General features: G+C 37.7%; 1 protein-coding gene across 1 annotated transcript; it reads left to right on the forward strand.

The window, feature by feature from the left end:
* Positions 1-670: 670 nt before the first annotated feature.
* On the forward strand, positions 671-18748 carry LOC111345123 (glycine dehydrogenase (decarboxylating), mitochondrial-like). The gene is made up of 28 exons (XM_022952400.2): positions 671-1336; positions 1459-1537; positions 3552-3687; positions 4382-4546; positions 5368-5445; positions 5987-6149; positions 6859-6970; positions 7596-7686; positions 7870-7966; positions 8169-8274; positions 8409-8464; positions 8573-8659; positions 8755-8835; positions 9678-9863; positions 10011-10052; positions 10486-10628; positions 11092-11167; positions 11737-11862; positions 13651-13730; positions 14047-14116; positions 14513-14625; positions 14920-15103; positions 15347-15422; positions 15647-15739; positions 16051-16158; positions 16677-16741; positions 16918-16998; positions 17748-18748. The coding sequence occupies exons 1-28, from the start codon at positions 1082-1084 to the stop codon at positions 17880-17882; spliced, it is 3084 nt and encodes a 1027-aa protein (XP_022808135.2). The 5' UTR covers positions 671-1081; the 3' UTR covers positions 17883-18748.
* Positions 18749-19157: the final 409 nt, after the last annotated feature.

Genomic DNA, 19157 nt, shown 5'->3' on the forward strand with positions numbered 1-19157 from the left:
AGACTATCAAAACGAAGGGAGGGGTGACTCAGGTGAGTCTTGGTAAATGTACATCTGTTATGTTATCATTAATATTACGAACTTGGGAGCTCTGCTAATTTAGGCTTGGCTAAATCTATATATTACTTTTTACCTGAAGCATGGTTGATTTTTTTCCCGTGAATCGTGATTTTACCTTTTTTATTCGTAAACTGTGATCGAAGATAAAAAGATATTTTCATGTCCACGTGAACGATTTTTTTTTTTAAAGGTGGACGTGAAAGAGATTTATGGATATTATATTATTCAGTTGTAATGCGTGGGAATTAAGGCCATATATTTTTACGTGACTATGTCTTGCAAAGCGGTTTAAGGGACCCTCATTCATCTTGTCACACGCGTAAGACAAAGAAAAATCTCCTGATGGTTCTTAGTTTTCATCATGTCCTTAGAACCCTGAACTTCAGATTGCGTGCTGATTTTTCTCTTCAATCTTATCTTTTTTCACGTACTGCGCAAATGCGGAGCAATTAAGCTAATTTTTTTGTCTCGCTGATCACGCTAGAGCAGGAGAATTAATCGATTTAATTTACTTCGCTACGTGAAATTGTTGACCCAAATCTATCCGCCTCAAAAGGGCATTTGAATATGAATTGTTATATACATATATATCTTGTCCATTCTCTTTCGAAGATTTTCCCCGTGTTTCTGGTTCTCGAGAGAACTCGCGCGAACATTTAGAGGGAAACATTCAATTAGACGGCATATTTACCCTAGAAGTGTTTATCTCGAAATTAAACAGTCTTCATTAAGTACTTGACGATCCGAAGAACCTTTGCACACGTGCTTTTGAAGAGCTAGTGTGTGTAAATTCCGTCCTTTGTTTTCGTGCATGATGAATTCATGTCGCGGAAGCCATGTCCATATTTGCAGAAATGCACTTTCCATATTTGTCGATGGCTCCCATAACCAGAATTCGCGTCGTAAGAGGTTCATTTCTGGCTAAGGACAACCTCAGTTGCCCAAGGCTACTTCACGTATGTAACAAAACCGAGGAGCCTTTCAAAATTGATTTGTGTTTTTCAAAATCTTACTTTGAATCATGTACCGAACAGCTTTTCGCGCGGGAAAGCGTTTGTATGCGAGCAGTTTATGGAAGGCAATCGACAGTGATTTTACTGCGAAGTCTACGGGTAGAACGATCAAAGCTTCGCTGATGGTGGCGCGATGTTCTTCAAGTTCAATTCAGAAATTCAGTTTAAGCGAGATTGCTCCATCTTCAGATGCATTTTGTCGTCGACACATAGGACCCGATGCCGAGGAGGAAAAAGAGATGCTTCGAACACTCAACTTACAGGTAGAAATACCACAAAAGCAGTTTCGCGCCGGCGTTTTTTTCTCTTTCGCCTGGAGCATAATTACTGTGGTGTTTATTAAGATAACGAAGTTCAGTGTTTAACACTTAACAATATTTTTCAGAACATAGATGAGCTGATCGACAAAACTTTGCCATCCGCAATTAAATACACCAGAACCCTTGAAATGGACGAAGCTCTAAGTAAGTAATACGACCACATGCAGGCAAGTTTCGCGTAAAATACCGCGATGTCGATTTGTTTTTTTGTGCTTCAATTATTCAAGTCGTGAACTGTTTTTCTAAAGATTCCCTAACATTCCCTACCAAACTACTGTATGCCACATCTTGTTAAAAGATATCTCATAAAACGTTATTGTCGTTATTGTACGGTTGTCGTGAAATATTGGGCGCGTTGTCTTTCCGTTTTTACTCAAATTAACTCACGTGAAAGTAAAATTCTGGACTTGCCCATGCAAATCTTGACACTTTGTAAAATAAAAATGAGTATTACGTCGAGGAAAACGGTCACTGTGGTGTTATATCCGCGATGGACTTACTAACTTTTCTCGTCGGAGATCAAATTAAATTTTGACGCAGTTAAAATGAAACTTATACGATTTGGTTCGCAGTTTGTTCGTCACGCCAATGTCAACAGAGGCGATTTGGTCACGGCGTGTGACCATTTGCAACCCTGAATTGTTTGGTGCGGAAGGATTGTCATCAAAATGTTTTTGAATTTTTTTTCTGCCTTAGCTAGATACGTCTAAACCCAACGAATTCTCAAGAGACAGAAATAGGGACGGACAGAAATTAATAAAGCGCAGCGAAGAAATTAATATTGAAGGCTTTCGTGCAAAAAAAGGGAATACATCGCTAATTTAGTCCGTGAAACCGCAACACGCAAGCTCTTTTGGCAAATTTTTGTTGATAGTGTAAAAATAGATTATGAACGTCAAGTTCTTAATTCGTAATATGAGTTGAGGCAAACAGAGTTGGACGGAATATTTTTTTAAATTTTCATTTATTTCCACACATTCATGTATTTTATTTTGTTCACTCTTTGTGTGACTTATTCTCATCATAATTTTTAATGCCATGCAGACATGCAAAATTTGCTGAGAATCTCAAAGTCAACAAGATAATTTTTTGGAAAAGTAGAAGTCAATAAAGCGTGCATATATTTAAAACGGCTAGAAAGAGAACATACTTCTAAGTCTGTTGTGAATGGCATCCATTGTTCAATGCAATGTACAGAACCATCAAAATGGAATCTTGGACAGTTTAATGACAGTTTAATGATATATTACAATATTGCAAAAAATATGCACTGCCCGCAGTTAGCAAAGGCTAGCCGAGGCGGGCAGTATTTAATACGTATAATATAAAATAAAAAGATTTACAGAGGAAGAGATTCAAAATTCTAGACAAATTACAACCACATTTAATTTAATATATTTAAGATACGGCAAGAAAACAGAACAAGCTAGGGTCTTATAGTTGTGCTATTAAAGTAGACAAATCAATATAATCGTCATTTTTCGAGTCTCTGGAGGAGGAAATCATGAATTTTACTCTCACAATTGTATTTTGATAGCTGGTGCACTTCACAAGACAAGCTAATATACCAGATTCTAACACCATTTCTTGAAAATTCAAGAAATGGTGATCTTTTTTGGATAGAACTATTGCAAACCTTCTAAAAGACCTCATTAAAGGCTTGGGGTTTCCAATTTGCCCCTGCCTAAACCCTGCCCATTTCAAGTAAAAACACTGTGAAAATATTAAGGGGTCGTACCATAGTTTGGTCATCTAGGTTGGTTAACAGTACTAAAAACACCTTTACTTGAAAACTTGTATTAGTTACTATTTCTAAAATTGTAGGTTTGTAATCAAATCAAGCTCATTTAGAATGAAGTATTCATTTGAGCTGTGTAGCAGTTGAGATGAAAAATGATGTATCAGAATGAAATGTCTCTCAACTAGTTTTTTAATTAGGTCCCCCTCTAATTAATCCTGTCTGTACACCCTGGAAAAAAATTTAGCCCTAGCTCATCTACTGAATGGCAAACCTTAAAAATTCCTTTTTTTTTTTTTTCTTTTTTAATTAGAACTAGCAGTCATGTCATGAATCCAATAGTACAAAACTGCGAGGCCTAGCTCCCTTAAAGTGCTTGCCACAACTTGATATTAATTCTGTTCTGGTACTGCTATTCAGGTGAACCAGATCTCTTGGAGAAGTTACGACAATTAGCAAAACACAATCAGATCTGGAGGTCATATATTGGCATGGGATACCATAACTGTCACGTACCAACTACAATCTTGAGAAATATTTTGGAAAATCCTGGCTGGTATGTTTTTTTTTTTATCTTGGAATTAATATTTCATCACACAAACTGCAGTTAATTTGGCATGCTTAGATTGACAAATTAGACTCCTGCTTTGGGGGCATCTGATTTTGTTTAATCACTTGTACAGGTATGATTACGGACTGTACTGGATTCACTTGGTCCTATTACCATAATGATTACAAATAAAATGCTACATCTACAGTTATCATTAAAGATTTAGAAATGCAAAGACTAGCAAAAACTAGCAATAAAAACCGACATTTCGGTGTCATCATGACGCCATTGTCAAGGAGAAATAAAAATAAAGTTTGTGGCAAGGGGTAACACTAAATTAGCATAAATATGTTACGAGCTAATTAAACAAATACTTTTTGTTTCATATGTTTGTTGTTGTTTAAACAAATACTTTTGCACGAATTGAATCGCTTTGCACGTTCAGTTGTACATGTAATATAGTTACTGAAGCAAATTAAAAGTCAGTCAACAGAATTCATTTAAATTATGAATTCCTGGACACATTTCCATCTAATTTTCTTTTGTTAAAACACTCTAACAATTGGCATTTTTTTTCCTTTTTTGTATTTAAATGGGAAATGAGGAGGATAATTAGAGAACTCTTAAATGTTCAGCCCCTGTTATTATTCAATAGCTGGATTTTCATATGTCATTAGTTTGTAAACCTTGACTCCTGAAGGTACACATCGTATACCCCATACCAACCTGAACTGGCTCAAGGAAGATTGGAGTCCCTGTTGAATTTCCAGACAGTGGTCAGTGACCTCACAGGGCTGGATATTGCCAATGCATCACTACTGGATGAAGCAACGGCTGCTGCAGAGGCTATGGCACTTTGTTACAGGTAACTACCAATGTCTGTTTTTTTTTTTTTTTTTTTTTCTCAATGATTTTTAGTTAAGAGACAGATTTTTGTTTCATCTTCAATTACATTTCAGTACTTTGTGTAGTACATGAGGAAGCTTGTATCCCACATTCATCAAACCAGATTAACAATGATAATAAAATGGGCTATAAGCCTCGATTATGATCTTTGTGGATACCAATTTCTTTGGACCCGTATATCCAACTTTTGCAATTTTTTCCCTATTTGACAAAGTCAAAAGGAATAATTTGCAACGTTTTTGACAAACATAAGAATCAGTTCAAGAGAAGTTTTTAATTAATAGCTGTATCAGCAATTCAAATGGTGTATAGATTTTATCTGTTGAATTAGACAAAAATGAAAATTGCTTTTGCAAAAAAGTGATGGTGTGAAGATTTCTTTATTTCCTGTTTCAGCATCTTAAACCTTGACTTAAACCTCTTGAAATTCAACCTCAACCTCCAGATCAAGGATCTAGTTTTTAGGGACAGGCAGTCAACTTAATTTTGAACAGTACTTTAACTACCACACAGTATTAGCATTACAACCAGCAAACTGTCAAATAAACTGGACAAAATTTCATTTCATTTCATAAAGGGTGATAGACTAGCATCCTATGTAGTGGGAGGGCACATTAACCCCCTTCACTGTGAGGTTGCTTTGAAAACCCCAGATAATTTCCAGCTGTTTGACTGCCATTGGGTCTCACGCAAGTAGAAGATTGTATTATTTGATTGACATAAGCTATGCTCTCTTATAAATTACATATGAGAACCTGCATGTGCTCTTTTGTGCTTTAGGCATAACAAGAAGCCTAAGTTTTTTGTGGATAAGAATTGTCATCCTCAGACTATTTCCGTTGTGCAGACTAGAGCAAGGTTAGTCCAAGTGATTTATTAAATATATTTATTCTTTAATTAGCTAGAAATGTAATTCTAAATTTGTTTATTTCTCATCAAATTTTAAGCTTCTTTGGTTAGTGTCATAGAAAGGTTTCACTGGCAGCTTAAATGACAGTACATATGGATCAAAACTGATCAATCATGACTAATTTATGCCACTCAAGTCCAATTGGCAGTAACTCATCTAAACTGACCAATCAGTTATTTACACAAACAGGACTTAATACACTCAACTGAAAATAACTCTTCACTCGACTTTGATAACAGGTTCTCCGAATTGCTCATGTTGTTGAAACAGCAGTCAATACTACCTAAAACAGTCCTTCTCAGAGGCTTTTCTCACACAGACAATCAGACTACAAAATCACATAACAATTATTGTCAATTAAAATGAAAATCAGCTTCAACCATTCAACAACAACCACCTCCTCAAATCTTGTGGAATTTTAAACCAGTGACAATACTTTTCAAATATTTTGTTAGATTAAATGATTACTTTTTTTGTCCCTTCCTCTAGCACCCTAGGTCCTGATGGGGAAGGTTTACAAATAATCATTGGTGACAAAGAATCATTTGACTTTTCCAATAAGGATGTCAGTGGAGTACTCTTCCAATATCCAGACAGCAGTGGCAATATTGATGATTTCTCTGAACTGGTGGAAAAAGCTCATGATGTTAAGGTGCATCAAATGTCGTGATGTACAATTTGTATTCATGTGTCCAACTTGCACCCCAGGCCAGCTAGGCAGTGGGAGAATAATTGGTGACTTTTGTTGCTCAGAACCTTAGATCCAAAGGGCCTGGTTCAAACCATGATCATTGCAAGGATCAATGTTCCCTGAAAAATGTGGCAAACAAATACCTTAGTCTCTAACTACCTAACTGATCTGTTCACTAAGAGTTTGGATGACCTATGGTATTTCTTTTATTCACTGACAGACAGAGAATATTCTCCTTTTATTTCACATTTATATATTCACATTTTACCTTGTACTATTTTTTGACTTCCACATTTCCAACTGAAACTCCTACAATACACATTTCCTTACCTATAGGCACCTGAGCAATCCTTAACAGTAAGGTAACAAGAATTAAGTGGAAATGATCTCTATAAACTAAAGAAATTGAACAAATTCTCCTTGTCAGGAAATATTAAGAGAACAATACAGGGAATGTACGCAGTGACATTAGAGTGTAAAGGGTAAATAAATTTGACATGCACTGGTGAGTTTCTTGCACTAGACTAACAATTCCTGTACGGGGAAAGCAGCAAAACCACAAGTTGGTTTGTGCCACAAATACATGTACTGCAGTGTAGTAAGTAGGCTGTGGAAACTTTGCAAGTCAGTCTTGAAAGCAGACTTAAACTTTGTAATTGACTCCCTTTAGGCATTAGCAGTGTGTGCTACAGATCTTCTTGCCCTCACAATTCTAAGGCCTCCAGGGGAATTTGGTTGCGATATTGCCATAGGATCCACACAAAGATTTGGTGTACCCCTTGGTGAGTTACTGAATATGTCTCTGTTAAAGCTGTAAGTTTCGTTTCCACAGAACACATGATCATCTCATTGACTATTTTGATATTAATTTTCAATTTTGATTTGTTTCTTTTCTTACTTATTTTAACTAGAGAAAAATTTTTTTGGGGGAAGTTACACTGTAAATGTCATTATAAACAAGCAATTTTGCTGTTAGTAATACTGTAGCAAGAAAGGAAAAAAAAAAAAAAAGTCTTTTTATAGGATTACACAATTACTGGTGAACCAGTAGTTTCCATTGTGGTCCTTGCAAACAAATGAAACAAATGGTCTAAATTGAACATAACATCATTAAGAACCCCAACCGGCCCGAGGCAAATCAGTTGGCTATTTACAAGCGTGGCCAAGGATCTGAACTCGGGGATACCGTGAAACAGATCCAGTGGTCAGGGTGGGACTTGAACCTGGGAGCGGCAGATTGCAAGTCCGACACTCTAACCACTCGGCCACACTGCCTCCTCAAAAGGAGAGGACAAATAGCTCATTACTTCAGGCATTTTTTTTCCTTTCTAGTCCAATAGATCAAAACACATGTGGTAGCCATCTGAATACGAGGCTTTTCCTTTTTTTTTAACTTTCTTTATTCAGGTTATGGTGGACCTCATGCAGGCTTCTTTGCTGTGCGCAACAAAGGAAACTTAAATAGAATGATGCCTGGAAGAGTGGTTGGTGTAACCAGGTAAAAAAAATCATTTTGTTAGGGGTTCCTGCTCTTCATTTGTCACCAACATAGTGCTTGACAGTACAGTGCTATTTTAAAAAGACTTCAGTTGAAAGATATATTGGATGACTTTGTCAGAATGTCTGGATCAGCATTCATTAATTGAACACTGATGTCACATACAATTTAATTGTTTTGTAGAGATTCACAGGGGAAAACATGTTATCGATTGGCACTTCAAACACGTGAACAACACATCAGAAGAGAGAAAGCTACCAGCAATATTTGTACAGCTCAGGTATGATAGAGTCATACTACTAATTTACTAGTCTACGAACATATTTAAGTACATTGCACTTCTCACCTCGTGGTATCACTCCACTCAAGTGAATAATAATACCCTTAAATATCAGTCGCACATTGTTATAAGACACCACTTCAGAAGTCCAATTTTTATCCTTCAGAATAATGATTAAAAAAAAATCTGCTTTTCTTTATAGGCCCTTCTTGCCAATATGTCAGCAATGTATGCAGTCTACCATGGGCCAAAGGGATTGAAAAGCATAGCCAGACGGATGCATAATGCAACTCTCTTGTTAGCAGAAGGTATCAATTGAGTATTTTCTTAGATTTTTATAGTTAAATTTGTATATATTCAGTTCTCCTGATAAAATTCACCCTTAAAGAATTTGTCCCTTGCAATCAGTGATAGTTGAGTATGTCTGATTTTGAAATATTAGGGTTGAAACGTGCTGGACACCATGTAGAGAATGATCTCTTCTTTGACACTTTAAAGGTAAGCTTCAACCTTTGTTAGCTGTTACCTTTTTGTCTAAAATGTATCATAAAGATATGATACTAGTGAGAGGATTAAAACCTTTTTTCGTATCCGTTTTCTTGTTAGGTGACATCTGGCATTGGAGACGTCTCTGACATTCTTGAGAGAGCTAACCAACGACAAATTAATCTGAGAGTGTTTGATGACAAAGCTGTAAGTAACATGGGTTTATGCGGATAATTCATGGTTCTACACTGAAATTTCAGAAGGGTGTAATTGATTAAATATTAAATATGTTTTCCTGGTAGGTTGGTGTATCATTGGATGAGACAGTCAAAGAAAAGGACTTGGTTGATCTTTTGTGGGTGTTTGGCTGTGACAGTTCAGTTGTAAGTATACTACAAATGGTCAAACCTCTTTTCCCAGAGAACTGTTGTTTCAGGGAGTCTGGTCTGTCATGGGCAGTTCATAGATGAGCACAATTCTGTAATTACCAACCAAAATGATCCACTAAGCTGTTTTATGTACCTTGAACAAAGATATTGTATTGGATTTTTCCTGTCAGATAAGAACAGATGTCCTCAATTTTTTTGAGGGGGGGAAGGGGTGGGGCAGAGGGGGTAGGTAGGAAAAGGAGAAAGAGGAGGTTTTGGGTTTTTGGGTGTCCAAGACTAATCCCTGAGAGGTCAGTTAAGTGTAATTTTTTTTCTTCTTTTTTGGGCGGGATTTGAAAATACACTGTTGGGTTGTACCGGGATCCTTTCTTTTTCAAAAAAAAAAAGTAATTATCCTCTATCCTTGCTATGGACAAAAAGAATTCATGAGTAAGTTCCACCACATGTGCTTGTTAATAAATCAGTGATCTAGAATTACAGCCAGTTAGTTGAGAGGGGCAATAAATCCAGCAATTGAACAGTACCTTATTAAAGCTTTAGCCTTCAAGAGTGACCAGCTTCTAATTTCTCCTTACACTGTCTGCCTTGAATCAAATGTAAAGGTCATAAGAATAAAGGCAATTATCACCAACTAGAGAGGTTCTTGATTGGTGTGTAAATTCTCCTTGTCAACACTTTGGGAAATGTATAGAGATTTTCTATGGAGAATATGCATACTGATGTTAGGGTAAAAAGGGTTAATTCTATCTACTCCTTGCTGGTGTGGACTTAATGAACATTAACATGTTAAAGGCCTTTTTATTACCTTAAATGCTTTTCTCTGTCTTTGTTTTCAGGAATCTTTAGCAGCCAATATGGATGAAGTACCAGAAAAAAGTATTCTTAACAGCACATACAAAAGATTGAGTGACTACTTGACTCACCCTGTTTTTAACAGTTATCACTCCGAGACAAACATTGTTCGATACATGAAGCTTTTGGAAAACAAAGACATTTCCTTGTGCCACTCTATGATTCCTTTGGTATGTAATGTTTCTTTACCTCAATGTGTTTTTCATGGAGGTTTCTTTTCATAATTATTTTTGAGAGTTTATGTTAAATAAAGGCTGAAGTCTGCTTTAAGTTGTTGAAAGACTTTATTTGATTGTTTGTTTGTTTGTTTGTTTTAGGGTTCTTGTACAATGAAGCTTAATGCCACAACTGAAATGATGGTAATTTTTGTTCTTTTTTACAAAACATGAAATTGTATCCCTTGTTTTGATGATAATTAATGATTTATGTTGGGTCTCACTAAGTCCCAGAAGTTATTACCAGTAATATGTAAAATATGTAACTTCTTCCTTTGTTATCCATACACATTAGAGCAAGCAGGTAATAAGAATAGTGAAACTTATCTGGTAGAATTTGTACCAGATTCTTCACTTATCTTGATCTAACACCAAATTCTCATAACTAATTTACAAGGAAATGTGTAGCAGCTAGAGGGGAGAATTAACCATCAGATCTTGGGAGTTAGGCTTAAAGGCTTTATTTACATTAATTTTGTGGCAAAACATGTATTCCTGGAAGCTTAATTATGATAATCACATTAGTAAGAATTTGTGTAGGTTAGTCATTACAAGTGTTGGTTTTCATCTCACCTAGCCTATCACCTGGCCGAAGTTTGCTGACATCCATCCATATGCCCCTGTGGAACAAGCCCAAGGTTATCGCCGTCTCTACGAAGAACTGGAGAAAGATTTGTGTGAAATCACTGGCTTTGATGCTGTGTGTTTCCAATCAAACAGGTATGAAAGAACATTTATTTCGATGATTCTGATTCATGCTGGTCGTGAGGAATACAATGAAATCTTTGTAGTGCTCAAGACTAGCTTCTGCCCAGGAATGTAATGAATATATTTTAGAAAATTTAGTGATGAAACTCAGACAACTGTCAAGACTCAAAATATTTCTGGAATGTTGTTGTATTTAGAAGAACAAAGCAATCAATTGCAAGAAAATTAACCCGAACATAATAAGGCAAACTGGCTTGCATTTCTGTGGTTTGCTTATGTGTCCTGAACTTGCATTTGATTGGACCTAACACATATTCAGGGGTTCATGGTTCTTGGGTGCAACAGAAGTTAGGTCAAAGGAATGCATTGGTAACAATTTATGTGATCAGTCTGGGGTTCAACCAAGACACAGCACATGCACTACACACAGTGCCTTGTATAGTTCATGTTGTCTAATGACTAATGTTTGTTTCAGTGGAGCACAAGGTGAGTACACTGGTCTGAGAGCCATCAGAGCTTACCATGAGCACAATGGAGAAGAGAACAGAAAGGTAGGACATTTGTCATTGATACTTCACCACCTGAGCTTTCCTGTATCGAGTTTGCATCAAGGCCAGCCACCAAAATGGACATGGAATAATGCTAACTGTGGGAATCAATTTAAACAACAGATAACTGCCAAAAAATCCAAAGAAGAGATCCTAATTTGTACATTTTACAATATTCTTTACTGTATGTGAAGTGCAAACTTAGAAATGTATTCAAAATGGAATTTTGTGCATAATTATAGGGGTGTGGGCAGCAGTGATTATGCAACACTTTACATTGTAATTAAAGAGCATTTAACAGAGAGTCAAGGAAACATTGAAAAACAAGTTGCACTTGCAATAAAAATCATAATCTTAATTTTCCTCACTAGACAGGTGTAGTAGACAGCAGCATTTTCCATCAGGAATACTGAGGTCTTACTTCGTTGTCTCATTGAGAATTAGTAGTATATTGGAGTGGGTCACCGTACGTACATATACACCCAAACAATCTATTCCTCCCCTCCCCCCTTCTCACTTTTTAGCTGATGCCTTCCTGCTGATAATAACATCCTTCCTATCGTACCCTTTAGGTATGCCTTATCCCTGTGTCTGCACATGGCACAAACCCTGCAAGTGCTCAAATGGCTGGTTACCAAGTGCAAGTTGTCAAAGTTGAAGATAACGGAAATGTCAGCATGAGTGACTTGAGGATGCAGGTAGAAGATTTAAGAGACAATGGTCTCGTGTGTTTATAGAAGTTACATTGAATGTCACTGACGGCGATACGTTGGTGGTTTAACTTTTGGTGGAAATATCGTCATGAAGCAGAACAAATTAAAAGATTCACAGTTATAATTTAGAGAGAAACTGGTGTACTTTATTTTGAATTTGATGTAGAGTAAGCTTCATTTTAGCACTGTTATATGAATATTATACAGAGATCGTAGGAATGAAGGGGTTAAGTTTCCAAGGAAGTTATGATGCTGTGTCTGTCGGGGTATTGCAATATGACTTGGTTTTATCTTCACCACCGTAAACAAATGCAAACCACTGTATAGAGTTACTAAAGCTGACGTGTCGGGCTTTGTTCTGACAAAGGGGCTAACGCTCGAAACGTTAGTTTTAGAATCTCTAAACTAAGATCATACCCGTAATTAACAAAAGAAGAATTATAAAGGAATTACAAGGGTTGAAAACAAAAGCAGGATAGTTGGGGTTTCTTTCACTCAGACTGAACAATTGACTGGTTTCATCGCCGTAAATTTTGGTCTCACGACTCAAAGTTGTCTGGTGTTCCTTCGTGGTTGTTTTTCGTTCATGCTTGAGAAAGAGGCCTTTTAGATTGAAGAAAACCGACGACTTACCTTTGAAATGACGATTTTGGTTTATCTACTCGCGAGTGGTCATACTGACGCACCTCGCCGTGGGAAGCTGGGAAATACCCGCAAGTCTTGACTTAATATAGCAATAAATTTCATCCAGCTTCTTTGTATTGACAAATGGTAAACACCACAGCGTACGCTATTGAGTTATGGATGCACGCGGGAGGTTGCTAAGCACGAAAGAAGCGTAAGAGTCGCTCGAGGCGATAGCCGAGAGCGACTCTGGCTTCTTAAGTGCTTAGCAAACCTCCCAAGTGCATCCATAACTAAATAGTGTACGCTGTGGTGTTTACCATTTGTTTTATAACATAACACTGATACATTGTAGCTAAAGAGTTCCCTTTTATGTAACCAATAATAAACATGAAAACATTTCTCAGTTCTGATTGGTTAAGATGAAAGCAGTTTTCAGTTAATTCAGTGCAGAAGAGAGTTAACTCAGTGCAGAAGAGTTAATTCAGTGCAAAGAAAGAAACAAACCAGACATTCTGATTGGTCAGAATGATTGGTCAATGTCAAGGTCAATGTCAAGGTCAATGTCACTTGCAGGGTTTGAATAAATTATTTTTGCACGTGATGCGCGCGCTTTTCTTCTGCGTAGTAATGAGAAGCTACCTCGTATTTTTTTCATGTATATTATTAATAGATAATCGCATGATTTTCTCGTGCAATTTGGAATAAATAAGCACTTGTAAATTTTTTCAAAGACCACAAATTGCACTCGACCTACGGGCTCATGCAATTTTGTTAGTCTTTGAAAAAATTTACTCGTGCTTATTTATTCCAAATTGCACTCGAAATCATGCGATTACCTGTACAAATCTTACGTGACCAGAAAAAAACAAGCGCGCGCGCAAAAATAGTCTTTGCATTTGCTCAAGTCAGCAGCGTACACCCATGGGCAAATGGGGGACGCTAAATTGACCAATCAGAGCGCGCGCTTTACTTTGGTTATGTTATAAATTTATTTCGAATTTATTGTAGCAGAATCATTACTGATATTAAAGAAGTGGCTTGTATGTATCGTGTATGTTCGCGAAACAGAGCAGTGAAAGAATTGTCTCTAAGTAACCTTGTTTAATACGAATGATTAACGCTTTGACTCCAAATATGTCTTGTCAGGTTGAGAAGCACAGCAAAGATTTAGCCGCCATCATGGTAACATATCCTTCAACTAATGGAGTCTTTGAAGAAGGAATCAGGTAGGTGCAGACCATTTTCATATTCATAAACTTTCGAAGTGTTGGGTTTAACAACCGTGGCAAAGTGTTACAATGGACATTTGCCGAACTAAGTTAGGAATGAGAAATCTATTTATGTTTGCCCTCAATTATATATCTTCTTCCTGGTTATTATCTTGATTGGGTAAGTTTGAGGGTGGGTCTGGTCAGGGGAGAGGGGTTGGGTAGGACAGTAGATCACGGAGAGTGGGACGGCTGCAACAAATTAGTTTTGCAACCCCTCTTCTAGACACCATTGAGAATTCCTCTTCTAGCTTGGTTGTTTTAAATTTGATAGGGACATTTGTGACTTGGTACATGAGCATGGTGGACAAGTCTATCTCGATGGCGCAAACTTGAACGCTCAGGTTTGTTTGTAATAATTTTTTTATTGTATTTTTGACTCCCTCTGAACAGAAGATGGAACAAACCCTGAGTTGTGATTGACTTCTCAGGGAGACCCATCTTGCCTGACTTGCTTCCACGAAAAAGAGCTTGAAGCCCCGGATCTCGTCTAAATAACTTCCTTTATTTACTGCGCTTTCTCAGCTTAGTCGAAGGGCAGATCGTAGACGCCAAAATGAACATAATAATGTGTCAACGGGATGAAACAAATACGCATTAACGTCGGCTAGAGAACGAGTACAAGTCGACAAGGTGGCTTGGTTCGATTGGGGCAAGATGTATATTAGATCATGATAGGCTATTTTTTTCTCCTTGCATCTTCTGTGTTTGAAATTAACTTCTACCATTTGTTGTGTTAGGTTGGAATCTGCCGGCCAGCGGATTACGGCGCAGATGTTATGCACACCAATCTCCACAAAACCTTCTGTATTCCCCACGGGGGTGGGGGACCTGGTATGGGACCTATTGGAGTGTAAGTGATCTCACTATTCTTGGATTTTTCTCAAAACGAATCAAGACTTCTGGAATTTTTTTTAAATGGCAGTAACTAGCTCTCCGTATAGTGTCTGCAGAGGAAGTATTTTCTAAGTGGGATTGTCTGTTGATTGTCGTAGTTTGCTCATCTGTAAATTCTAGATAATGGAAAAGTAAACCGGATAATGAGGAACACATTGATCGAGTTGGCCATAAACTCCTCTAAAGATACTAAACCGGGTGAATATTACTTTCGCTTCCAAGTTTCACCGTTTATTAAATGTATCCACAGGAAAAAGCATCTGATTCCGTTCTTGCCTTCCCACCCCGTCGTTGCACCTCAGAGTTCCAGAGGTGAACGTACCCATCCATTTGGAGTCATCTCAGCCGCTCCATATGGGTCCAGTGCTATTTTACCCATCTCCTGGTCGTACATCAAACTTATGGGCCCCAAAGGACTCGCACATGCAACTAAGGTTAGAATCATTTTTCCCTTTATTTCTTTATTTTTTGTTATTATTCAGAAAATTTCAAGTAATGAATTAGATATTTCCTCAAAGTGGAGCCATCTACATGTAATCAGTATGACGTACTGTTGGACCAGTTTTCTTATGGCATGGTTTAATTTGTTTGTAATAACGTCAACTAGGATAGCATGACATTGTCCTCTCTGTAGATTATCATTTTTGTGACTTTTTTTTGTCTTTTTCTTTTTATAGATTGCTATCTTGAACGCAAACTACATGGCCGCCAGACTGAAGGATCACTATGATGTTCTGTTCATCGGAAAAGACGGTAATGTCGCTTTGGATTTGGATAGCGGATTGGAAATATTGTGGGTCTTTCCCTCAGGGAACTCTCTCGGGTCTGGAAAAAATGTCCCCTGAAAAAATATGTCCTTTCATGAAGGCCTAATGTCAATGGAACTTAAGTTTGTGTCCCTGAAAAGAAGTGTCCAAAAGGTCTTTGTTTCACTGTCGGTAACTTTCAAACGTTTCTTAACTTTTTTTTTATTCCAGGTTATTGTGCCCATGAGTTTATTGTTGACGCCAAAGATTTTAAGAAATTTGGTATCGAAGCAATTGACATTGCTAAGAGGCTTCAGGATTATGGTAAGGACATTTGACGACTATTTCGATGAACAAATAGACCCAAGGAAAAATGAAACCATCTTTCACGTCCAAAACACAAACCTGAGAGGAACCAATAATACTGGGAAGCATTATGCTTGTTGCGTGTTAAAACGAGGCTCTGATAAAAAGCGCGGGAAAATTAGTAACGGATGCCAAGTCGTGAAAGAGTTTACTGAGGGCGCTGTGATTGGTCAAAGGTGATGAAGTTATTTCATTTTACGAATCAGTGTTAAAACTGCTCTTTTGTATAGAGATAACAAGGTTTATTCAATTTTTCAATTTCACTGCAGGTTTTCATGCACCCACAGTATCTTGGCCAGTGAGCACCGCCCTGATGATCGAGCCCACAGAGAGCGAAAGCAAAGCTGAGCTGGACCGACTCTGCGATTCACTCATAAGTAAGTAAATTCAACGCATTTTTTTAAAGTAAATATGAATCTTTTGGGAGCACTGTTTTGTCATCAATTATTTCATCCAAAGAGTCGACTCGTCAGCAGATGAGGCTACTTGACCTTGAAATACATTCATGGCCAGTTTTGCTTTCCTTTATTACTGTTTTCCTCCCAGCTCCCCTCTGGACGTCTCATATAGGGAGGCAAGTTTACTTTACAAGATAGCGATAGTCTTTCCATTTCACTACTGTTCGTCCGAAGTAGCCTGCAGTACAGGCGTCTTATTAGGGCGAGTTAACGATATAAACTTGAAATCTTTTATCCGAACGCATTGTTTCATTTGGAGTCAGAGTGAATGGTAAGGGACTAGGGGCGAGGGAAGGGCGAGAACATTCACTCTCCCCAACCGAGTCCCTCTCCTTATTTTTGACCGTCACTCCTTTTCTTTATCCATGTCTTCATAGTTTTTTTCATTTGACTTTTATGGGATAATGACAAAGAATTTGTATTTTTTTAACCTGCAGTGATCCGCGAAGAAATCCGTTTCGTAGAAGAAGGTCTGATAGATAAGGCGAATAACCCAATAAAGGTACATCTTGTATTAAATCAAACAAAAGTAGAGCTCTTCCTCCATGATGTCGAAAGAGAGCCGAACTACTATGAACGATTTCTTGACTTGTCTTTTAACAATTCACGGACAAGTTCTTTCGTGAAGATGCTCCTTTGAAGAACGATTGGTATAATCTTAATTTCAATTGTTTGCAGAATGCCCCTCATACGCAGGATGTAGTCACAGCAGATGTATGGGACAGGCCTTACAGTAGAGAAGTCGCTGCCTTCCCCGCTGTGAGTACAGAAAGTTAAATTGTTACAACTTTACTTTCATTTCGTGCAAATTTTTCGACGCTATACTTTACGCAAACTTGGTTGCTCCGTGACTTGTCACGCTTCTTTGTGCCGCAGCATTTCTCACCTCAGTAATTTTGTGCGCAGTCAGCTGTCACGCAATCTTGACCCGCTGTCAATTATTTCACATCTTTGCTTCCACGAAAACTGTGTGTGTGGATCAGAAGCGTGCTGTAATACTAGTGTCAAGTGGAATTGTTTGTCACTGTCGCAACCAAGTTATGGCATCGAAGATGTAAACATAAAAGAGAGAGAGAACTTATCCCTGTCACCTCTAAAACTTCTAGTTTCTCCTTACAGAGTCACCTTTGAATCATTTGTAAAGGTTATAAGAATGTTACAAAGTTAGAAAGGAAATGATCCCCGATTTAACAAGCTCCTGATTGTCGAAAAAATACATTTTCATTGTCTGTATCATAGGAAATGGAAAGAGAACAGTGTAGAGAATATGAATTCTAATGTCGAACGAGTTAATTTAGAGAGACGCGTTGACGCTTGAATCGTGAATAAACAGACGGCTATCAAGTTCTCTGTTGTTAAATCTGATTGAAGTAACCTCTTAGCCTGCGTCTCAGATTTTCTGGGTTGTTTGGGGGGAGGGGACAGGAAAAGGGTTACCCTTCTCTATTTCCATCACCTGCGAAGAGTTTGCAACACATGTTGACATTTTGTGTGCTTTGTTTCGCCAGCCTTGGTTAAAGGGAACTGCAAAATTCTGGCCAACGTGTTCACGAGTGGACGACAGATACGGCGACCAACACTTGGTGTGTTCGTGCCCACCACTTGAGAGTTACGATTATGAAAAAACCAAGTCTTTTGCTTAAAAATATTAACAATTTAGAGATGCCATCCTTTGCGAGCTTCCTTGAAACCTGTGGGATATATTTCTTGCCGTTATGTACCTGGGAACGCCTGGTTTGGGCATCTTGAAGAAAGCAATTGGACAAATAATATCGACATATTACTCTAAGAATTTATGCAATTTCCAGAATTATCAATGGCACAGACATGGAAGCGTTAATTGTTCGAAAAGTGAATTGAACACATCAGGACGATACCTAGAACGTAGTTCAATGCGAACACCTCACCTCTCATGTTCTTTTATGAGGTTCTACACCGTATAAAAGCAAAGGATTGTTTCGGTGGAAGAAAGCCTTCGTACTCAAGCTTTTCAGCTGATTTTTCTCCAAAAGGTGAAGCTACAATTGCCAAAACAAGAGGGAGCTACGACACACCACTAAGTTATTTTTGCAACGTTCAAAGTTATGTTTACATCAAAGGAAAGCTTGCAATATTATGTTTTTAGGGTAAAAAGCGTGGAAGTGATGAAAATAAAAATGAGGAAACAGGGATGATTGATAACGGAGTTACAAAATTGAAAAATTGGTCTAAATTTTTCAGCTAATCTTTTCCGCTCTTCTCGCATTACTTTCTTTATCTTTGGCGGAGTACCATGCGCCTGCGTTTTCTTTGCCAACACTGCTATTAGGCACGTGACGTGTGTTGCCCATTATGACGCATTGTGTGAAGAGTCTGCTGTCATTTGGGGAAATGACTCTTCGTGTTTTGATATATTGTAGGAGAGGATAGTCATCCTCTTCTATTTTCATTGATTATAGATTTTAACGGTTGCATGCGCTAATAAGACTAATATGACAATGGAATTAATAGAAAAGAAAAGATTCTTATATTTGAAGCTAATTATCCTTTTTAGAAATACTTAAAAATAGCACCGGACGATTGAGTCATTCACCACGCGGTCTGTTATTTGATATTGCAGTGAATGATATCCATTCGCTGCCATGCTATAGGTACTATTTTAAGCTATCCTAAATATCTTTCAAAAGACAACGCTTGCTGATTATAAGATCTTGGCGAAGATCTTATGGCAAAAACCCGGAAGCACTAAATTAAATTCCCTGTGTCACGGTTTATCAACTGATATTAGAGAGGTAATTAAGATAACGTTTCGAGTTCGCTCTGACGAATGGCTAATATACGAAACGTCATCTTAAAAATCGCTCAGCGGTGGCCAATTTACATTATCAACTCCGAGAAAACCAAAACTATCCAAAGTTTTTCAATCCTCTGCCATGACC

This window comes from Stylophora pistillata, chromosome 11 (genome assembly GCF_964205215.1).
Source record: "Stylophora pistillata chromosome 11, jaStyPist1.2, whole genome shotgun sequence".
Classification (NCBI taxonomy): Eukaryota; Metazoa; Cnidaria; class Anthozoa; order Scleractinia; family Pocilloporidae; genus Stylophora; species Stylophora pistillata.

What these genes read in the sequence shown, in the direction of transcription:
- LOC111345123 (XM_022952400.2), top strand. Translation starts at nt 1,082, where the DNA reads ATGTACCGAACAGCTTTTCGCGCGGGAAAGCGTTTGTATGCGAGCAGT. An exon ending in ACTCTGCGATTCACTCATAA is followed by an intron (nt 16,159 to 16,676) that starts GTAAGTAAATTC and finishes TTTAACCTGCAG; the next exon opens with TGATCCGCGAAGAAATCCGT. An exon ending in AGGCGAATAACCCAATAAAG is followed by an intron (nt 16,742 to 16,917) that starts GTACATCTTGTA and finishes AATTGTTTGCAG; the next exon opens with AATGCCCCTCATACGCAGGA.